General features: G+C 34.9%; 1 protein-coding gene across 1 annotated transcript in view; it reads right to left on the reverse strand.

Annotated features, from left to right (window-relative positions):
• Positions 1 to 24769, reverse strand: part of CNTLN (centlein) — a 168571-nt gene that overhangs the window by 74649 nt on the left and 69153 nt on the right. Inside the window, 6 exon segments of the mRNA XM_066338871.1 lie at positions 15493 to 15618; positions 18329 to 18416; positions 18419 to 18449; positions 23436 to 23459; positions 23461 to 23512; positions 23514 to 23560. Coding sequence (XP_066194968.1) covers positions 15493 to 15618; positions 18329 to 18416; positions 18419 to 18449; positions 23436 to 23459; positions 23461 to 23512; positions 23514 to 23560 — 368 coding nt within the window.

Below are 24769 nucleotides of genomic sequence, written 5' to 3' on the forward strand. Positions count from 1 at the left end.
ACACAAGCACTACTCTTTATTTCTTCTGCTTTAGCTGGCTCCCAGTTGCTAAAAAGATCTTTCCTTCAATCCCACACCAAAAAAACCCTCTTTATAACCTTTCATGTGGAGCCTTATTAAAGGCAATTGAAAAAATACAGATCGGGTTACTGTTACCACACAGTTACTGTCACCCGTCTGCAATTTCAGCAGGTTAATGAAACAGGATTTCCCTTTACAGGAGCCACATTTATTCTTCCCCAACAAAACTCTGTTGATCTGCGCTTAGTGGCTTAGTGGTACTTCTCTCTAAGATACTTTTTATTGGTTAGTTTGTTTTTTGTTTGTTTGTTTGTTTTTTGGTTTATTTGGTGTTTTTGTTGTTGTTTGTTTGTTGTTTTTTTTTGTTTTGTTTGGGGTTTTTTGTTTTTGGTTTTGTTTTGTTTTTACTTTCTCCCTTTTTCCAAAAGCCTGACTGACATCTTCAAATTATGGAAGCAGTCAGGCTCACTGGTCTGCAGCTTTCTCTGGAGTCCACTCCATAAATGGGAGCTACAGTAGCAACCTGCCAGTCCACTGGCACATTGGCTGTTAACAGTAGGGTTAGAGTAATTTCATATTTCAGTTTTTTCACACCCATGTATGTGAAGAATATTAGCCTCAACATACTTATAAGTAACTACTCTACTTCACCTCATAACTGGTGTACAGATACTTCAAATAGGTCTAATGCCTTTGATCTATTTGCTGCAAAGCATATACAAGTTGTTGGCATCTTCTAATCATCAGTAGCATAGAAACATACAATCACAGCATGGTTTGGGTTGAAAGATACCTTAACAATCATCCAATACCAAATACTGACCAATGAAAAGATTGGTTTTTTATGCCTTGTAAACCCAGTGTATCATTTTACATTGTTACATTAAGCAAACCTATGAACTTATTTATTGTCTTCTTTTTTTCTCTGTTTAAGCAAAACGTTACTGTAATAGATTGAAACCACTCTTTGAAAACCACTCTTCAAGAGTCTTTTTAAGTTTCTCAGCTTCCCACCTGCATTTGTCTTGTCTCTATTATCTCTACCTGTTTCTCAGCAATGCAATCTTAAGTTTTAAATACTGACCTTTTCCATGAAAGGGCGATAAAAAATTCTGCAGTCTCTTAGAGAGAGCTCCTTAAAACTCTTTTGGGCCAGGGGATTTGGAATGATTTTATTTTATTTTTTTTAATTGTAGCAAATATTTCAGGTGAGTTTCAGCTACAATATCTTTCTTAACAGTCTCCAATCAATGTTTCTGTACTGCTTGCTCTAGTGTTCAGGGGTTGAAGATATTTTGAGTTGTTGCTTAATTTTTATATGGTTTCCTTATTGGTAAGTGAATATCCCTAGGTCAATTACTTGGTCCACTCTCTTCTGATATTACTTAAACTAAAAAAAAAACCAAACAAACAAACTACATAAACCCAGTATATGCCTTCCTTCTTTCCCTAGCAAAGTCACAGAACAAATCATCCTGGAAATAATGTCCAGTCACCTAATAAACAAGGTGACTGAAAAACAACCAGCACACATTCACCATGGAAAAATTTTCCGTTACCAACCTCACTGTATCTGTAAGAGGTGAATTCTGTAAAAATAAAGGGACAGAAGGCAAGAGTGTATACCTTGAATTTGGCAAGGTATTTGAGATGGTCTCTCATCTCCTTATTGCCAAATATTTGAGATCTAAATTGAAAGTTAAGTAAGGTATCTGTAAAATTGGCTGAACTGTTAGGTTGAAGGGGTGATGATCTGTCATATGGACTACAACTGGCAGCTAGCAATTATAAGCATTCCTCAGGGATCCATGATAGAGCCAGTACTGTTAACTGCCTTGATTAACAACCTCAAAAATGTGCTAGAGTGCCTCACAGCAAGTTCACAAATGATGTAACACTGAGGGAAGCAACTGAGGGCTCAGTAGTGGGCTGGACCACTGCTCACTGAGACTTCATAGAAAGAAAAAAAAAGGCTGATGGGAACTTCATGATGTTCACTTAAGGCAAAGTCCCATTAGAAAAAACTGTTTGAAAGGGGACATGCTAAAAGACCACTTGGCTCAAGAGCAGCTTCACAGAAAAAAATTAGGTCCTTTGAATCAATATTAAGAACATTGGCAGTGACATGCCTTTGTGGTGAAGGCTAACAACAGCTAAATGGCAGGACCCATTTAATTTACAGAATTGATTCTACTCAGCAGCAGACAGCTTCTGTGACAGCATGTGCGGCTGTGCCTTGTTTTAGGCTCCTCCAAGAAAGACATTTATCTAAATAGATAAAGTATAGCAAAGGGGCTTCACAATGGCCAGAGGTTAGGCATATGTTTTATGATAACAGGATGAAAGAAAACTTCCAACTACCAATACATACGTCTTTCTCCCCTTAAAAGAATTCCTTTACTGCAGGACCATTCTTGGTCCAAGAGAATATTATCACATCAGTTAAAAAGTAGGTCTCATATTTTACTCATGGTCTCATTTAAGAGACTCAATTCCTCCTAGTGAATTTCTCTTTCTCTAGAGTTGTGCTATTTGTGGCTGACCAAATAAAATGTCTTATATGTAGAAAATCATACATGTCACACGGCACCAAACTGAATAGGCTGCATGCCACTGGGGGGACTGCTACCTACATCTTGACTTTAATTTTCTTGATCTTGGGAAGGTAAAACAGATATAGCCTTCCTTTTTGAACCAATTACTGTAATCCTAATCTACCCCATGATCTCCTTTTCTAATTAGTTAGCTAGTTGGTTTCTTTTATTATTTCTAACATTTGAAGCCTGCTAATCTTCTGTCACTAACTTTTTGAGTGCATATATTAGGCTGCTCAAGGCTTACATGTTTACACTGAGCCAGTTTCTAAGTGTTTAAGTGGAGACAGAGATTATACTAATTTCTGCTCACACTTCTCTTTATTTAATCTGAAGAACAGCACAATAAGACCTTTAAACTACTCTAGCTAGAACTTATAAAAAGAAAAAAAAAAAGAAGCACTGTATATTCATTGTAACAAGACATACACATCTAGTTCAGTTCTGTAAAATTAACCATAAAGCACTATAGCCTGTACTTTTTATTACAAGAATGGTCTTCTTGAAGAGTACAGCTCTTTGCAGAGGCTCTATAATTGGTACATTCCTGAAGAATAAGTGAACAGGATTACTTGAAAGAAGCATCACACAGAAGGTTCAAGTAAGAACTTGCAAAGAAAGAAGAAGAGACTTCAAGGAATTCCTGGCAACTGAAGAAGCCATAGAAAACCACTGAAGTATAATTCAACACTAAAAGAATACTCATCCCAAAAGAACGCAGTAGCAAAAGCACGGGTAGGGGGAAATACTTGCCTTCCAATCTTTCATTCTCAGTGTCTCAAACACATATGCTGACTTAATAGGTAGGAATTGAATTATTCTCTGAAATTCTCCCTCCCTCTCCAAAAAACAATTTAAGTGAGTCTGAAGATAAATATCTCAGTGTGTTTTTTCAACTAAAAGCAGGATTACATTTGACAAACTACGTCTGCCCAGTCAGACTTTTAAATGATTCACATACAACACTTTTGTGAAGCAGATTAGGTATCTGAAGACACCTGTGATCCAGCTGCACAGATTCCAGTGATATGACATGCTTCCCTCATTTACTGAGGGTAAAAGAAAAATTGTGTCTGCAATCTCGCAACTCAAAGGATCAAAACCAAGTTCTGAATGTGGTAATGAAGACTACTAACCTACAGGAACTATAAAGTCAGAACAGCAGCATCAAATTTCAGATACTGTGAACACAAGCTTTTATAACTATTTTAGCAGATTAAGCTAATATTTGCTGTTATTACCTTAAGCATACGCTCACTGGATTTACTGCACCAGTTTTTGCAACGTTCACTTTCAATGAACACATCAAACAATGGAAAGAAGAAATATTTCAGGTTTTGGTTCTAACTGAAAAGGGAATTTCTTTGACCATTGTGTTTGATTTAGCAAGTGCCGAGCAAAGGGCACCATTTATGGTTTACATCATCTAAAACCATCCAAGACGCAAACTGAGACTAAGAGATAGAATCTTTTAAGATATTTCAACAGTGGGAAACTGACTTCTGTCTGAAGTGTTCCTAAGATGATTGCAGACTTAAGGCATGGAAATTAAAATGAATGCTGTGAATATTAGTACTTGCTTTCTCCATCTTTTGACAGTAGAAACACTGAGAGTTCATGATGCTTCAAAACTAGGCAAGAAATGCGTTGTGTTAAAATCCATTTAAGTGTGTTTATGCTTTTTTTTCTCCTAGGATTATCCAAGGATTTCACATTTTACAATTACTTGAACTACAAGCTTGATTTAAGAAAGAAAAAATAAAAAGTATACTTAAAACTTTTTATACCAAACATCAAATTATTTTTTTCTCCTAATAAATCCAGTAGTGATTAAATGAAGTGAAAGCAATCATAAGTTTATGTTGCAGATTAGGTTCAGTACATTTCCTGCTTCGGATTATAATACTAAATGGCAAAGTATTTGAGCACAGCTTTCTTTCCCAGGACACAAATTCAGCAATATGTGCATTAAGGAAGCACAGGAGAAGCATAAACCTACAATAATTTGCCAGCAGTCAACTTCTGCTTTGGTAAGCAGTAACATCAAACATGTAGGATGCTTTCAGTTTACCCTTTGACAAGTTCCCTAATGACAATGCATCAGTTGACAAGCAAGGTGCATTTTAGTTCTCTCTTCATCACACTATATATTTTCAATTGAGCAAGGAAATATATACAGCATATGAAATTTATAAATCAGCATTTTTTGAGGAAAATATAGGTTGTCTTTTTTAAAATAGAAGTTTTAAAATGTTATGGCTGCATGGTTGTATTTGTGTTATTTATGTCAACATCTCATAAACACGATCTCAAGATTATGTCTACTAAACAGTATTAAAACCCCTCAAACTCCTAATCATTATGCAAGAAAGGAGGAAAAACTAGAAATTGAAGTTCATTTAAAGATGAAACCCCTGCACAAAAGGAAGAATATGCTACCTGTAGGTACTCAAGTGTTGCTAAGCAAACCATACACAACATCACAAAACCAGTCAAGTTCTAAATTAAAATACAAAAACGAAGTCTGTGGTTATCACAATAGAAGAACAAAAAACTTTTCCATGGGAAAAAGTTTGTTCTGTAGACTCAGAGAAGACAAAACTTTGAACTATAATTCAATAATGAATGATAGGATTTGAATAAATGAAAATATGAAGGTCAAGAGAAAAGACAAAGCAACCTAATTGTGAGTATTAACTGGTCACTTCTAGCTCATAAATTCTCATTTTTACACTTTGTCTCTTGACAAAGTCAAAACTGCAACAGCATTTTATTGTCTCAGTCACAACAGCATTTTATTATCTTATTTCTGTTGTGTACTAATTCTATTACTTAATTCAACTTTTAAAAAGGAAGTTCCTGGGATATATCTTAAAATAATAGAGATAACAGATAAAGACTTTACACATCTTATCAAATACTGTGAACCACTTTGACAACTTACACAATATTTTTATTGATATAGTGAGTAGGTGAAACCTTGCAGCGTGTTGAAAAGCAATAATTCTGTAAATAAGCCCTTATCCATTAATAAATTGATGAAAAAATAGAAATAAAATATGCCTAAATTTCAATGGGTTTTAGAAGTAATACAAAAACTGTTCAGAATTGTCTCTGTAAATTTAGACAAATAACACATACATAAATAATGTCAGGCAAATGAGATTCATTACAAGGAATACATATCACCAATTCAAACAAAAGAAAATAAGTAACCAATGAGTTAAACTTTTATAAAGTTTCTTTAAGTCTAAACTCAAATCTGCAATGGTAATGCTAACACAGCAAGCTATTTCTAAAAGTTTGCTTTATTGAAATTGCTATTATCACTTGGCCAGTATCTAGATGTACTTTTTTCATAGGTTTATTTTGATCACTACAGGTTGGTTTTTTAAACCATGAAGATATAAAACATTTTCAAATCACGTCAACTCGTTTCTGATTGCACTTTGGGAATCTTTACAGTCCTGATTAGTTTATACTTAAGGTTTAGGGAGTCCTAAAGAAGTTTGTAGAACTGGAAATGTATCCTGAAAATTCACAGTAACAACTTACCAAATTTGCCAACAATGAAGGTTATGTAATTATGAGTGACATACATGACTGCTATTTCTAATTTTAGGACTACACTAATCCTATGTCTGTCTGCTAGGTGAATTGAAATAACCATTCAACTCCCATATAGACTTTTCAGCTTTTAAAATTATAGGAAAAAAGGGACTAGTTTTGCAATGAAGTTGAAAGAGTAAGAAAAACTAGCAGATTGAAAAAAGTCCAGAATCTATTACTTCTTCCAGAAAAAATGTCTTGCTCTTATTTGTACTCACATATTGTACTTTCTAGCAGTGTTGCTAAGTTTAAATGATAGCCCATCACATGGAGAAAAAGTGACTCAAAGCCATAGAAAGCCTAGAAACTAGTGTACTGCTTTTCAGCTTTATGCACACCTGAAACTGCTTAATGGCCTTGAGTCTTGTGCAAAAAGATGTTATGCTGCTTGTAAGTATATTGAGTATTTAGTATATTTCTTCAGTAAGTCTTTGTGAAGAACAAGCTTTCTCCCCTGCTTCCAAAACCAGCTGGCCTTCTGATGATACAATCACTCCAAAGTATTTTTAAAGATGGCTTTGTTGATAAGAAACAGGGCAGTAGCAATTCTACATACTCTAGACTAGGTTGCCAGAGAAAAACTCCCAGCTCCAAGGAAGAGACACTGAGTCCTTGATTTAAGAGGAATCAGCATCCTAAATTAGCAGGAATCTACTGGCATTTCCTAGAAGACTACCAGGATCTTCTAAAATCAGAAGTATGAATTCTAACGTGTTTTTACTACATCCTAAGAACAACTTCAAAGTCCTTTGTTTACTGCAATTAACTTCATGAAAAACATCACTCTTCTTACTTGTAACACAAATGGAAAATGCACCATCAAGAGCAGGAAAGCGTGCAGCATCCTGTTTTATGTACAAATACTTCATTTCTATCCCTCAACTATGATTGCCACAGTCTCATTTGACAGTTTTAAAATGAGGGCATTCAGAAATCAAGAGAGATCAAATCTATGCAGATAATAGTTTACAGTAGTATTGCATGCATTTTTCAAGGTACTGATCTTGACCCACAACTACAGAATTGCTGTTTTCAGTATGATACAAGATTCTGGGCTCTATTTCTCACAGTATAATACTTTGATTACTCCCCTCTTTTTTAGTTATTTTTTTAATCCTCACACCGTTTAGAATAGAGGAAGAGGCAGCATAATAAAAATTGTGCTATGGAATCAGTTATGCTAAAAGAATTACTTCCAATTTCTTTTAGACTAGACGTAGGCATCAGCAAGAAATTATTTTTAACAGTTGCTTACTTATCAAGTTATTAGAATAGAAGAAATTTTCCCACCATCTGCATATAAGCAAGGCTTCTGCAAATATACCCTCTTGCTAGAACAAAATATCCTAGTATTCATCATTTTTAATTGTCAGCAGTTCTAAAGACACCATCAGGCGCCTTCACACAGCTCCAAATCTAAGCTACATGTACACATGTGCACTTGGGTCTCAATGCAATTAAAGAAAACTTAATTAGAAGACAGCCTGAACTATAGCATAAACTTTCTCTCTGCACTTATGAGTTTTAAAGGGCTCCTTCCCTCCAGAGTTGCTGACCCTGGGTTACCCATTGCCAGAAGACTCCAGCTAGTCCTCTAGCAAACAACTGCCTCCTGAGTAATACACATCCATAAGTCAGCCATTGCTCATCAGCTGCTTTCAGCATTCACAGGTAAGACAAGCAGGAGACTTCTATACTCCCCTGCATACAGATACAAGGGAATTAAGAGAGCAGGCTCATGGCAGTCTAAAATAAACATTCAAACAAACAATAAGAACATTTTCCCCATTTGTCCCCAGGGAATTTTATCTGGAAAATAAAACCATGCAGAGAATCTAAATTCTAATAGAGCTGAATACATAAGATGGCATAACCCACTGAGGAAACGGACTCCTTCCCAAGGATTACATGTTGTAAAGAGTGCAGCAGGATGACTCTTTGGAGAAAATAAGCACAACCAACCACAATGTCCTAATGCATACTGTTGCTGGTATGGACAGGTATCAGTGGGCTAGTCCAAGAGCTGCTGCAGTCAGGGAAGCCTTCCTCTGAGCCCATGAGGTTAACTATTTCCTTTTCAAATGTTTTCCTCCCGAGTCATGGAAGACTGTTAAAGACCAGGAAAGCCAAATTAAGAAAAAATCCGACAGAAAAAGACTGCTAACCAAGGTTTTACATGCTCTTTATCGCAGTCCTTAAAAAGGGACAGCAGCATTGCTTATTACAGTAATCCAAAAGTAAGTTCTAAAGACATCAGGTCAACATAGTGTCAAAGAGTTTTTTTTCTTATCTAAACCTTAAGTTAATAATCTAATAATCCTTGAAGGGAAAACAGAACAGCAGAAGCACCTCTGTTGTCCTCCCCCTCAGAAAAGAAAGGTGCTTGAGAAGAAAGACAGCACATCAACAGAGAAACATCTAGGTAAGCAAAGCTGAATTGCACTTTGTGTTCTTTAGTCTTTTCATTTTTAGAAGGGAAAAAATTCTGCTCTCTAAGATTAGACTATAATGCACATGGCACACTACACATACTTCTGTAAAAAACCCATACAGAAAAAAATGTCAGAAGGCTAGTCAAAAATGGTCTTGCATGTCATAATGTAAACATTAATTTTAATTTTCTACTACTCCAAAACTACTTCAAGTCAGGACAACTAAGCCAGGCAGAAACTTTATCCAACTTTTACAAGTGAAAGCTCTGACAGAAATTTGTCAGTTTTTCTTCCTACAGCATTATGATTCAAGTACATTTGCCTGCAGGTAAGGGCAAAATATGCTCTTTTCATGTGTCTGTATATTTATGTATCACCTGACAGCCTTGGAAACTGAGAGCAAACCTGAAAGTAGTTGTTTGATATAGACTGTGAGACAGCAAAAGCATCACATATGTCTGAGGATAACACTTCCAAGGTAAGAGTAAAGTAAAAAGTACTAGCATTACTCCCATTCTGTGATCATTCATACTATCCAGAATGATTTACTGGAATTCCTTTACAGGAAAAATATTGTAAACTTACGTTTACACTAAGAAATGTATAGTCTTAATTGACCAAAGAATGAAGTATTAGACTACATAGAGTCTTTAAGCTATCTGTCTTACTTGTGCATCCACTCCCAGTAATGTGTCTTTATCATTCTGTTTCCCAATCAGCTCACTTTGGATGGATGAAAATTGCTAGGAAGAGATATCTGTTAATGCTAAGTAAAGTCTCCCTGATTTACAACCAACATTCAGGAGCAAGAAAAGGATAAAAGCAACTTCTCCATCAACAGTCCAGGTCTGTTCACATAACAAAATTACTGAATAGTGTTGTAGTTGCCCAAGACTGTCTTTTGAGGACATATTTCAAGTTATAGTCCACTCAAGTCAAAGAAGCACCAGTGAGTAAGATAGTTTCAACATGCAGCATAACCTTTAGTTTGCAAAAGGATGGTAGAAGTCCATGCCTAACATTTATCTACTACCTAGTAATCTTTAACTTGTTTCACTGTAGCACAAAATCCAGCTATTATCAAGAACTGATTAACAAAAAATATAAATGTTACATTGTGTGAATTATGTTTATTTTTTCTAATTTGCAGGTTTCCATTCCTTTAAAATAAGATCATCAAAACAGCCTTAAAAACAGTCTTTGTACCTGTAGTTAGTTCACGAAAGATTCAACCTCAATGGCAAGACTGGGGTACCACCGCCATCAATACAACCCAGAGAAGATCACAGTACGAGGGTTTATCACCCACCATATGAATATCAAGAGAATTTTGTTGTTGTATCAGTCCTTCTAACCTTTATAAATCTCAGATGACAATAAACTGAAGTCACTTGCCTACAGTCTGCTGTTAATACAGAGCTGGTTTCCAATAATGCAAAGTAAGGATAAAAATAAATTGCTTAATGATTTCTTCCACTGAAGTATTGAGTTTAGGAAAAATTTGGTGATTCCATATTTATTATTCATGTGATTGTGATTGAAAAAAGCAAATACAACAATAATTCTTAGAAAATGCATTTTGAATCCTTAGAAATTAGGAAAAAGATCCAAAAGCATTAAGATAGGTTAACCTTTGCGTGCATATGCCATATTCTGCTCTATTCAACAAAAAGACAGCTAAGTAGTTTAATCACAAAGATCATGCTGGTTCACAATAAAGGTCCACTAAACCACATATCCAGCTTTTTAGAATTATAGAACAGTACACTTTAGGAGAGAGTTCAAGAGACAAAGCAAGAATACCTAAAAGGATATTTAATAATTTTCATTGGAAATATTACTTGTACTCTCTGAAATAAATGTTTCTACATTTTTTCAAGTTCAGTCGTTTGAAGTTCCATATCATATTATTAAAGCTGAGATACATGGAATCATGAAAATATGACTTCCCTCCCAAAATCAGTACTATGTAAAGGCAAGTGGAAAATTAGCACGGTGATGTTAATTCGTCTTGCCAGAATGGACCACACACTGCTACCTTTACCAGAAATCCTAGAACTCCACAGAAGGTAGTGTAGAGAAACTATTTTCATTACTTGCTCTTTATTCTTTTAAAATAGCTGTCTGACATTTTAGCAGCAGTGTGCTTTGGTGCTACAGATTGTAGATTTATAAGCTCTTCTCTGAACATTCGGTACAGTGCAATATAACACACTTAGTACTTTCTCGTAGATTAATACATCAGACATTTCCATCTATATGCTGAAAACCTTTGTCTAGGCCAGACGGTAGGGACAAGAAAAAAAAATAGCCTACAGAAATCCCCTGATCCAACAAGGCAAGGCAAGCAATAGCTCTGTGAAAATAATACAAAGGAAAGCTAACAGTCTTTAACTTTTTTCATCATTCTTTGCTATTTTGTCCTTGGCAATGCCTAAATTTTATCACTAATGCAACTTTAATTGTGTTTACCTGGGCTTTTTATTAAAAAAAAATGTTAGCAGCATGACTTGTTTTTCAATATGACACAATTCCATCATATATGAAAATGCACTGAAGTACAGACATTAAGTAGTTTTTAAATATGAATGAACAAAGGCAAAACAGAATAACCTCTGATATAAAAAAACCCCCACACTAAGTCCTAAAATTTGTCTTTTAGCTAGGATGCGGAAATTACCAGATCTGGTGGACACAGGTAAGAAATGTTCTAGAGACAAGACATTTAATTTTTACAATTAAAAAGGCATTAGTCTTATCATCCTTAACAGAATCCTCTCACTGGAAAACGTTAGTTGACATTGTGTCTTGGTGAAAATAACTGGAAGCTTGCTGAAAAAAAAAAGAACTAATCTCTTCACAAAAAAGGTAATTTTGTTCATTATGTAAAGTGTCTACATGAGTTCAAGTAGCATTTACAGTTATGACTTGGTCCTTTAAAAGCATCTTTTAGAAACTATACCTCAACACCAAATGCTGCTGATTTATTACATTTTACTATTATTTGTAGTGCAGTATTTTCCATTCTCACACTTGAGCCTGTCATTTTCACTGAGCAACATCCAGTTCAGGCAGTAAGGATTCATGTTGTCAAAACCTTCAGAGGAGTCACAAGACTAACTGCAGAACTTAGACTGGAAATGCGTTCAGCAGAATAAGAGGTGTTATTTCAGATTTTTATTTCCCTAACCTAAACAAACACATACACACTACCATTTTAACTATACATGGCTTTGAACTACAGAATTACTATACAAAGAAGTAAACAGGAGGCCTGACCTATTATATTTGAGTAATTATTAGTGAGATGTTTGCTATGTCCCAGAACTGCTAAAACTGAGAACCAGAAAGACTACTTTACAGGAAAACATGCAAGTCAGAAGGGCTATATGCTGTAGGTAACACTTTTTAAAGCTCATGTAGAATGAATGCACTTGCTACAAATTAATCTGGTATATGCTGTACCTATCAAGTGAAACAAAGTAAAAATTACTGGGATATTTGGATGTTGCACAAAACAATGGAGGTTTAAAAAAAACATTTTTGATGACCAGGTATCTATTGTCTGAGACTGTCAAGATAATCAAAACTGCATTTTTCAGCAGGTTCTCTAGTTAAAGAAGGGGGGAGGGGAACACACATCCAACTAGCAAAGGAACTAATAAAGCCTATGTTTGTATTTCTTACTGCTAGCATCCTAGCTCACTTAATTCATCTTTTCTCCACCATACCCATTCTGATAGCTAGGAAAGGCAAGAAGGGCATCACATGGTGTTGCTGGTAACTAGTTGTAGTTACTACTAGTTGTAGTTACAACTACACAACAGTTGCTTTCACTCCAGGGGAATAAGGAAAGCGAGAACCGTAAGGTCTTGTTTTCCTAAAAAAGGAAAAACTTATCAGAAACATTTATTAAATAGCTGCTACAGCAGAGGAAAGATACAAATAAGCTTGTAGTGATTCCATATCCTTTAAGACCCAGAGCACACTTCCTATAATGGATGACATGCACAACACACAGAACTCACACAGACAACAAATTTCTAGCTAGCTATGAAAACGATGACTTACGTCATCAAGTTTAATGTTGAAGAATGTTCTTTGTACAAATAATTGACTGTTGCTGGTATCTATTACAAGGTTGCCTACAAATAATACAGAATGAAAGATTTAAAATTGTAGAGATTCCACAGTAGTTTATATCCAGTCCTCGATATGTTTCCAAGTCTGTACAAAAAGCAAACAGACAGTGCATCCCTATGCTCCAACTAACTAATTTTGATATGGAAAGGCTGAAATAGTTTAAATTAGCCAGCTTGCAATCAGGGTAGCAGAAAAATTGGATGTGCAGTGAAACAGTTCTGTGGAATGGGACTTGCGAAGCCATCAGGTCAGCAAGCTGTCCATGAGCCAGCAGTGTGTTCTGGTGGCACATTAGGAAGAGCATTGCCAGCAGGTTAAGAAGGTGATCCTGCCTCTCTCCTCAGCCTTGGTGAGGCCACATCTGGAGTCTGTGCCCAGTTCTGGGCTCCTTACTAGAAAGGAGTTATGGAGCCCCTGGAGCAGGTCCAGTGGAAGACTAAGACATCATGATTAAATGTATGTGCATATTAAAGACATTTTATATCATTGCTCTGTCCCTCAGAAGATGGAGGAGAAAATATTTCTTACAGATTAAATATGTAAACAGCAACAGCAAAGAATCCTATTTTCCAAACACTCTTTGGTTTAGTCAGAGAGGAGAAATTATACATATTCAAAGTTAAAACTACTTAAACCAAATAAAATCCTTACTCAAACACTCTCTTTAGGCAATGGTGAATTGGTTTTGTTTTACTGATGTTCTAACATCAGCTTAAGATAACAATCAGTAGGCTCTATCACAATTAAGTGCACTCACAAAAGCTGTGGGCTACTCTGATTTGACTTACAGTGCTTTGTAACATTACACACTAGTAACTGGTCCAACTCCATAGAGCTTGTCCTTTATTCACAGAATTTAAAAAAAAAAAAAAAGTAATATAAAGAAGCTCTATCCACATATCCAAAAGTACAATAAGTTTAGAATTGATTTCTTAAGATAATGAGCTGAAATCCTGAACGTTTACTTCCTTCAACAAATTAAAGACTCATTATTAGAGAAAGACATATATATACCCCTCAGCTTGCATTCTTTTCTCCCCTACTCAACTAACAGTAAGTGACATTGCCAAAAGGAGCAAACAGCACCTAAATCACACAGGCAGTTCACCTTAATGAACACAATTCTGCCTACTAACTTGTTTACTAAGTCCTTACTATGCAGACTCTTATGGACCCATTTTTCCCTTATAAACTCTGTATTTTGAAGAGCTAATTGGGTTGCTCAGACCACCTCAACACAGTCTAGTCAAGGTCAATGATCTGCAACAGAAATAAGAGTGTTCCCATAAATGTAACTGCAGAGGAACTCTAGAAAGGCATTCCAACTGCATCAGCCTTCAGGGTGTGCACAGTATATAAACAATCCCTCTTGCATGGCTTTGCATGAAAAAAAGAGGCTTATGTAATTAATTGCTCTTGAGTTACTATTGCCTGTAGTGAATGTGTTCATTAGTGATGGAAGGGGAATTACACACAGGCAATTCCATATATGGCAAAAAAGTGTTTTCCTATGACAACGAAGTGACAAGAACAGGCAAACAATTTTAACTGGCAGATATAAGAATACCCCATGTAACACAGCTACTGGCAACATTGCCTATAATACACCAAGGGAGATTATGGTCAACAGAAGGACCTACACAGAACAAAACAATTTGCTGCAGTTGAAATTCTGTGATAGCAGCCTTCATGGTATTGCCACAAAACGGGTTTACATTGTGATCCACTGGGAAAACACATTTTCTTTAAAGCTGACAAAAACGAAGTCTGAATAAAACTTTCTATGATGTCTTGATTCTTAAATTAAAACAAAAAATCATAGTTACTTACAGAAAGTGTTAAATCACTGCAAAGGGCTAATTATACCATACTAACTTCCTTTTGTCTAGTATAAAAAGACATTTTTTTTACTTTGCCTGGTTGAGTGTAATAGCCTATGAATTATGAGATCAAAGCAGCAAACTGTACTGTTTTCTAAAGTAAGAGTTTCCTTCACCAAGTTTTACACTTACTACAGCTGAAAGAGCTGTGTGAAGGGATCAGCACTAACCCCAAAGGACAGGCTGTGCACAGCAAGAAAGAGAGCAACTCCCTCATGCTTTTTGCAGGTCACTACCAAGGACCATGTTAGCAGATCCACACCAGACCCTAACAGGCAGCTCTGCTGCTACCAGTAATTAGCTTGGACAGCTCTGGCTCCAGGAGTAGCAGCAAGGCTACACCATAATGAGCTCAGCTGGATTAGCAGGACAGGGCAGGGAACCAAGAGAGCTGAGGCATTCTGCATTGCGTATGTATCACAGAGATCAAACAAGGATGGCTGGCTAGGTTATCCCCTCACCACCTCATTCCAAAATGAAGCACGGCAGTGTGTAAAATACAGGCTAATGAAGAGCGACACCTCCACAGATGAGAGCCACATTAATTAACACAATCCCTAGATCATGGAATACAGTTTCTGTTAGTGCTAGCAACACTTGTAACTTGTCACCGATTTAAGGGGGAGAGAGAAGAAAGAAAAAAAAAAAAAAAAAAAAAAAAAAGCTGATGTTTTATGTTTTCCTTTTCTGCTTTTAGTAGATGTTTTTTATAATGGAATTTTACAAGGAATTCCTCTTGTATGGCCTGTAAAGCACTTCAGAAAAAAACCAGTATGTTTCTTTACTTAAATACCATTTAAGAAACAAACTTATTTCTCAATCAACAGCTTTTTGTGTTCCCTTTTGAAAAAAGACAATTCACTCCACATCACATCAGGATCCTCTTGACAAAGCTGACAGGAGCCTGTATGCTGGTCTCTGCTTTTACTATTTTCAAGTCTGTTTATGAGTTTAAAAAGGTTGCTTATATTCAAATATCTAAACGTTTTAGAACCAGAAAAAAGCACCCCTGCTTTCAGAAAATACAGATTTTTAAGTACAGCATCCAGTGAATCTGAATTTGTATGAAGTATATGTTCTGAGGTATGAAACCTTCACTGTGGTAACAGAGAAGTTCAATTACACAGTTTTCAGACAGATATTGTGCTAGTATGACACCATACCTCCCAGGTGACATGTGGCAGAATAGTATCACCCACATTCTGACAACATTACTTTGAATACTGGTACGAGAAAGAAGTTAAAATCATCACACAATCTTTAGAGAATAAAGGCAGAGTCATCAGCTCCCCTACTGCCCCAACAAGCCAATCTGGAAGTTGCAACTAATGCCCATTCTAAATCACACTGGTTTTCTATAATTTCATAAAGGAATTAACTATCTATGGAAAAGATGATGTATTAAAAAAAGCATAGACTATAGAAGCACAGAAAAATAAAATTAAAATATTTACAGTTTTTCTGTCATTAAATTTTTTTAGGTATTTTAATTATGCCAAGATAAAAATCGTATTAAGAAATCCTTCATGAACTCTATTTAAACCCTCTGCAATCTAAATTCCTACTGGGCATAGAAAAAAACTCTTTAGACAATGTGGTAAACTCCTAATGGCCCCATCATCTTTGCAGTCACGTACATCAGTGCAAGGTGTATTACACTGACAGGTGGATTAGGTCCCATCAGCTGCCATCTCAATAACAGATACTAATCTATGAAGAATATTGAGAATGGTGTCCTCCATCATTAGAAAGGATAAGAAATGTCACATAAGCACCTGATACTGAGTTCTTAAAACACAATTTACATTACAGCAGCACTCTAAACCTTTTTGAGATACCAAAATAACAGTCTTATTGTTACAGACTGCTTTTATTGTGTCTTTCTATTATCTTTGTTTAATAATATTAAAAATGAAAACCAAACCTCTTTTAGTGTGGCTTCATACAATCCAATCTGATGGAAATAATTATTGAAACCTTGTTATTTCAGCTCATCTTACATAGAGATAAAAAAATTAGATGACTAGAGTGAACACTGAGCATTATATTCTCCCCATACTTACTTTTCCCAAATACATTCATTATAACACAAGCTCGTCTCATTTACTTAAAGTAGAAACAGAATTCACCTATGTCTCTCTTTCCCTTTTTTTTTTTTCATTTGTTTCAACTATCGGAACCAGAACACCCAGGCCTTCACTGTATATCAAGTCTAAAGTTTTAATGTCTTATTTAATTAATTTTTTTTATCTTGCTAGCCTTGGGACCTCAAGCAGATATGGAAGCCTGTTAGGTATAGACAGAGAATTAAATAATTTTATTGAATTTAGTAACTATCATCCTTACCTCACTTCCAGATTGCACTAAATTTGAAACAGTGATATAGAAGAAAAAAACCTCATATTTTTCCTAAAAAACTATAACCTTTTCATTATCATTTAACCAAATATACTTGTCATTATGCTTGGGTATTTCAAAACATGCTCCTGTGCTGCTACCAATGCCTGTAGTAATTTGTACCTTGACATTGTTTTCATCCATATTTTCCCCTTTTTTAAAGACAAACCACTTGTAAGTAAATGCAGTATTTCAAAGCAATGCAAATCTACTAAGATAGGCCATAGCATTACTTATATATGAGGAACAGTTTATCATTCACAGGTAGGATGCTTTATGCACCCCAGACTCTGAACAGCTACCAGTTTTGCAGCATTTTCTGTGACTCTCCTTTGTTCAGGGAGAGTTATAAAGTTAGTTCCAAGATTAGTCAGTATTGTTCTAACTGTGAAAAGAATTACATTTAGTAAAACACACAAGTTTACTGAGCTGTTAGCCCTGCTAAAGCCACAGGAAATTACTTTCTTGAAACAGGTCCTAGAAACAGCAGTGCTTGATAAGTAAGCTGATAAGAAATGTTTGCATACTTCCCATTGCATCTGTTTATCAAAAATTCTGTCTGCTAAGGACTTAAAAAAAGAGAAGAATTTCTGCATAAAATTTTCACTGTTCTGTATAGAGCCTAAGGGACAACGATGTACAGAATGTTCATTATGCAAATTTTATGTAGTAAGTCTTTCCTCTTTCCATTAATAAAGATACATTACTGCATTTTTTTAGTAAAATTATCAGAAATTATTTATTTTAAATAATTTAACAGATAAAAACACCCTGTTTTCATGCACATATTATTCATTTTTCCCCAATAAGGAAGGAGATTTAGCTTCAGTTAATATATGAAACACTAATGTTAGACAGAATTATTCTATATTTTAATGAATAAAACTATTTTTAAAAACTATTTGCATTAATGCAACTTTTGCATTACAGAAAATTAAAAAAATACAGTCAACAAAATAAGTGGGTAAGGAATTAAACATAAGTAAGCAGTCCTAGCTGACATTTGTCCAGTACTCAGGCTCTCAATGAGAGACCAAATAAAATAAGTCAAGGTGTGAGCTCATATATTTTCCTCTTGGTTTCAACTATACTTTTCCTCATATAGGGATAAGCCAGTATACAACAAAGGATAGTCTTGATCACTCCATAGTAGCTTCTTCCTTCAAATCACATTTTCTTTTGAATACCTATGCAATACTTCTATTCAGATTTCCTGTGTAAGGAAATGTTTTTAATGAGCTACGTAACTTACCTGCTATCGCCCTCTTCCCATTGCTTTAATTGCTCTTTTAGTGCTCTGTAGTTGGTCTGTAACATCTGCAGCCTCTCTTCATGTTTCCATAGGCTGCTCATAGCTCGTAAGATTCATGAGACTGTATGAACCAGAAAAACAAAATCAGAGTTGGACAAAATGTAAGAGACTGTTACACAGATCACATGAAACAAAAGTTCCCTTTCAGCACTGCTATGAGACTCAGAAATATAAACAGAAAGATCAAGAGTCACAGTCCTTGAGGTCAAAGTTTTTGTAATACTACTTTGGAAAATTCTGTTGATTTGCAATTCATTTAAATATTATTTTCATGCTTTGAAAGTTTAAAAAATTACTACCAAAATGTCAGCTTTTATCTGGCGAATGCATAGGTCTAATACATTTTTAAACACACAAGACTGAAAAGGATTGTTTGCACTAGTTTTTAATTAAAACTACTTTTTTTCTTTTTCTTCCCCAATGGAAAACTATCTATGTATTTTCAAGGGAAATACTGGACCACATGAAAAAAACCTACATCTAAATGGCTTCAGGATTTCATCTCATATTAAGTTGTTTCTATATATATATATACATATATATATGTATATATATATATATATATACCTGAAACAGACAGACTTTGTCCTCTTGTAATGCAGCAAGCAAGAAATAAAAATGCTTTGTATAATCGTTTTTATATAATCAAAACCATACACAAAAATGTACAGAACAAAAAGTAAAATACACCTTGCTTTATATTACAGGATAACATCATGTAAGCTTAAAAACAGACTTTCCTAAATGACAATCCAGTGCTCTGGAAGAAAAAAATTAAACTAAGAAGAATCATTTCACAGTATAAAGGCAGTCAAACTCCAGCATATACCAGTAAAGAATTCACCAGCAAAGAATTCATTATGCTGTAGCAAAATTGCAATCAGACCTTCATTTTCAGTTCAATGAGAGTTCTGCTTGTAGAGCAACCTACAGAACTAAATAAATCAGAATACCTTATCTGTATGTATTTTCTGCTTATATGTAAGAAGGACTTTTCATCATTAGTCAATAATTAGACCAATAGTCGAGCTGCAAACAATAAAAATTGAATCCCACTCATAAAAAACATGCCAAGGGTTTTCAGAGTGCTGCTAACTACAAAGTACCTATATTAAGCTTGGCTTATCAGATGTAGCACAGCTTTCATGATGCACAAAGTTGAAAGATACCAGCTAAAGTTTCAAATGGTACTACATACAAAATTCCAGTAGTTTTCTGGAAGTGGATCAGGAAACACAAAGAGATTTAGGAACAGAATCAAGTCCGAAGCAAATTTTCATTAATACTTTCCCAAAGTGGGTGGCGGTAGGAGTTTTTCTGAAACAACCTCTGAACCAAATACATTTATAAATTTCAAATTGCTTAAAAAGTACTTTTGACCAGTTTTTAAGTGATTCATGTAAATACCACAATGATATAAAAAACAACCACATAAATAGCAATATAAATCTTACATTAAGACACAGAGACCACTACTAAGTTTTGCAAGAGGAAATTTTCATAAGAATACAATTTTAGATTTGTGTTTTCAAGAGAAGTTAATGAAACAACTGTTCTGAGATAGTTTGATATTGCTAGCAAAAACTGTTCAAGTCTGGCAAGGCACTGAAAAATAACATCTTCAATATAAATCCTCAGAACCATATTAGTGTCAATGCCCTTTCAGAGATGCAACTAACTGTAGAATTTGGCCTTTCCTATTTATGAATCTACATTTTCATTATTGCTCACCTGTTCTGTTAACCATTCTGCTACAGTTATTGCCTTCCCTTATGACTTTTTCTGCTCTTGCAGAAATAGAAATTAGACAATTAACTGCCCTAATGACTCTCTCTATTGAATTAAGCACTTCAGGACTTAAAATATTCACTGAAATTTCCATAATCTGTTAGATTTCATCTCTGTCTGAATTATGTTATATTTAATAACTAAAACTGTCGTGTATACAGTTTTGTATATATTTACAGAAAAACCATATCTAGCACTAGTGGACCTCCAGATTATTTCCTGCTGTCCCTGTCGTCCATAGTACTTCCCATGCCATCACGAAAAACAGGAATACTAAGTTAAATCTGTAGCAGAAAATACCCCACTGCCTAGGAAAAAATGCCGGTTTTTTGAATTTTTTTTCTTTTGTCAGGCTGTTCAACAAGTCAGAAGATTCTAATCACTAATTCAATTTTTGTTGAAATAGACTTTCAGTTATAGTTAAAAAGGAAATTTTAAAAAACTACACTGACTCAATTATTTGGCTATGCTTAGGGTTAAAGAACTGAGGCACTAAATAGTTATACAAAATGGCTTTTTCCACAAACACTTATGTGGGTAAGCTGCAATATCCATCTATTTTCAGCATGTGAAACACTATTCATGGAACAGGACTACATATGAAATCTGAGGTAAACACTGAGTGTGGTCTTGCTCACCTAAACAAATATTAAGGTGGCCCTAAAGACTGATACACATATTCTAGTTTTATTTACATCCAAACATTTAGAACCTAAAAAGGATGAGAAAACTCAAAGAGAATAGCTCCTCTTGGTTTTGAGACCTTTCCAGTTAAAGCCAAAATTATCTCCTTTAGGCTACACCAGCAATCACAGCTCTGGTAACAATACAGGAGAAGATAAACATATTCTTAGAAATACCAACATATCAACAACCAAACTCCTACCCACTTCCTAAAGACCAACAGCAGACAGAAGTACTTATACTTTGGACCAATCTAAGTAGCAGCTTAATAATTCTTTATTTAAACCAAAAAATTACTCTTATTTATTTTGATGTTCTCTTCTGTAAACAAGGGTGCAATCAGGCATGCTCTGTTACTTTTTAGTATGTCTAGAAACAAAACCATTCTGTATAAAAATTCTGAATTTAAATGATCATAGTTTATACAAGCAATGAAGATACTAAGAGCCAACTTTCCTTGTTCAGAAATTACATTCCTTGCTCAGCACTGGAAAAACCTGCAAATGGGACCTTGACTTTTTCTGCTCCTTTGCAATACTGACTGGGGCATTCCTGTTCCTGAAATCCAAAAAATAGAGCTGGTTTGGGTTTTTTTTAATGGTCATCAATTTTTTCAAAAGGACCAATGTATAAGTCACCACTTCACGTTCCAGACATGTATGTATTAACCATCAGTGGTGGTATTCACAGAACAACTATTTCTTTGAGCAAGAAAATTTCAAGTATCATATATACATGCTTTGTTTGAAGAGGCAATAATGCAAGGACCAGTTTGAAAATGTTGATCAAATGCATTTTTTCGTTGTTGGAAAACAATGCCTGAGAGAAGAATAGCATTAAGAAATCAAAGAATAGCAACAGAAATGTTCTGACATTAACTTTATGATAGTTTAGTTCACTGTCATTCATGTTTCATGAGTAGCCTCATAGAAATATGAGTGTAGTGCCACAACAGTGTTTATTATGATGACCTGGGCCTCTACAGCCTCTTTTAATGCATAAAAGCATACTGCAAAGAAGCCAAGTAGATTTTCAGGAGAAAGTGCAAGAAGTTCATGTGTTCACATTCAAGGAGTGATTTACCCCTTAAAGACATCATGTATGTCTGTGATAATGGATCCCACACCTGTAACATCATAAAGCTGCACAGATTTTTAAATTATACTTTAAGATTAAAAGAAGGTAAGTAAAGGCAGTATTGTGAATGGTACAAATTATTATATGTGATTATGCAGAAAGAATTTTTTCTCTTCTGCATCTGCTTTTCTTCACTCCCCTTTTCAGAAGAAATGTGGAGCTCTCTGTCTTTTCAGGCAACAACCATACTGATGTGTGTTTTGCTTCCAAGAGCAGAACAGCTGCAGCCCCCAGTTCCAGAACAATCTGTAGTATCAGTATCAGGCAGGACAAGTAAGAGTAATGGACAGGAAGTCTCCCAAAGGCGAATTCTCAGGTTTTAACTGGTGGGACATGCCTTGGACTTCTCAACGGAGAGAAAAAACAAAACAAAATTAATTTTCTGCCTCCAAGGAAAAAAACAACCTAGAATCCTGATTTGAAGTTTGAATAACTTCTCCTGTTCATATACTCTATATGTGTTAAGACAATGTCTCCAAGTATACAGATATATGAACTGTGGCACTTGTGCTGAAATATACTTCCCATTTACAATTTTTTCTAAAATTAACTTATCACTATGGTTGGTATAGCTTCCAAATTTTTTCACTTACCTACCTTTATCACAGGATGTTCAGTATAACCAGTTCTCTTTTAGACTATGCACACTTGAAAATATCTTTCAAATTCCATAACTGAACAAGGATGAGCAACAAGAAGAAAAAAAGAGGAGAAGGAAGAGAAGGAGGAGAGGGAAGAAGAGGATGAATTTTAAGATTTTAATTTTAAGAAAACATGACTCAGGGTTTGCATTTTGCATTCAGAGGTGCAATTTTAAACCAATACTTGCTCAAAAGGTACTGCTGTATTTCTGTAACAAAATACCAAACCAACAAAAACACAGCTACAAAAATTTCTGAAACAGGGAGAAAATGAGAAATTGTAAAACAAGCTCAATTAAGATTTTTGGTGAAGGGGTGGAGCAAGAGGGAGTGTTATTGGGTTTTTTAACAGCATTTATTAGACCAGTAACTAACTGAGCCAAAACTTGCACAGTTTCCACAGGTCATCTTTTTCAAATAACTGATTTCAGCATTTTAAAGTAGGCATTATTATACAGAAAAAAGTTCTTTTACTTTCAGTGCTTCTACTTTCTGATTACTTCATATGAACAGATATATTTCTCAGAATATATATTCTCAAACACAAAATTTGAAAATGTATTTAACAAGTACATGTTATTGATGACAGCTCAATTAAGCTTCCACAGGACTGCAGGATTCTCACACAGTAAAGCAAAAGGCTAAACTAACAGATAGTGCTCTCTAATCCAAAGGGGCTTGCAGTCCATAAAAATATGTATATTTTTAATTTTTAAAAGGTCTGTTTATTTTGGTATATCTTTATCCATGCAAGCTTATAGCTAGCAGGCTTTTTATTTATTTTATTTAATGTTCACCTTTAGCTGTAGTGTCTTCTCTACAGTTTTCAATCTTCCTTTCAGCTATTTTAAGCTTCTTTAGTTCCTCTGCCTCTAAAAGAGCTCTTTGGGGACAGAGACCTTGAACGTTTCACAGGTGGTTCCTGGAGAATAAAACAAGGACATGGTTGAACTAGTTGGAACACCAGATTATGAAAGACATGCAGAATTAAAGAAGAAGTAATTTTGAATACTAATAATGAATTATAAAAAAAAAAAAATCTGCATGGAATACCAGAGAAATAACAAGCAGAATTACCACAGCGCTACCACTAAAGGTTTCTCTGTGACTCGTTAATGAGAATATTCATTTACATTTACATTGTTTCTTTCAGAATAATGATGTCCCATTAGGGAAGACTAAAGGGTTATAGACTCAGAAATGCAAGAAACCTCATTACAAAGGAGGGGATAGAGGCTGGTCTAATTGCTCTATAAGGGTCCAAGGTTACACTTGATAGGACAACCAGAAACAAGAGGGAAAGGATTTTTTTCCCTTTGAAATAGTTTAACACACTGTGAAGTTGAAGGAACAATATGCTTGAGGAATATAAATACAACAGACAGTAGATCTTATACCATAATGACCATATGGTCATTAACTATAATGTGACTAACCAGAGACAAGAATATGTGTTTATATTATGTACAGCTTCATATAGCAATCTGGAGAAAGAGTATGTGAAAGTAACACTTAAACTGGGCAGCTTTCTTGTTCATTCTATGTCATATGTCCTTATGGCAGAGAAAGAAAGGCCTCATAAAATTAGACTTTCAGATTTTCAGAATAACTTCGGTTAAGAATATTGAAATACTAACAGACACTTACTGCCAATAAGGTAAAATACTGTTGTGGCAACACATAAAGTCAAACAGAAACTAAGGTAAATTGTAATTATTCTTGTTGCATTATGCTACTTTCTCTGTGAAATAACTGATGTACAATAAAAGGAATTAAGGATAAATTCTTCAACACTGTATATGTCAATATTTTCACTAGTCTGTTAAATTAATCTAATCTTGAAGAGTATCTTAATTAGCAACTGACATATTTTTCTTTGACTACTATCTTCCAGTATCAAATATTTATCAGACATCGTGTACCATATTGTTATTTTAAATAGTATGGGTTTCCAAAATGAGAATAAAAAATCTATCACAAAATATCAGAGAACAGTATTATCTCATATTTTTATTTATGTTTATGAATGTAAATATTTCCAATATGGTTTTGTCATTTGATTTTCAGGATTCTTCCCTTGTGATACATACCTGAAAGAGATATAAGAAAGGTCAACAAACAACCAAGCAAA

The sequence above is a fragment of the Sylvia atricapilla genome, chromosome Z, assembly GCF_009819655.1.
Source record: "Sylvia atricapilla isolate bSylAtr1 chromosome Z, bSylAtr1.pri, whole genome shotgun sequence".
Taxonomy (NCBI): Eukaryota; Metazoa; Chordata; class Aves; order Passeriformes; family Sylviidae; genus Sylvia; species Sylvia atricapilla.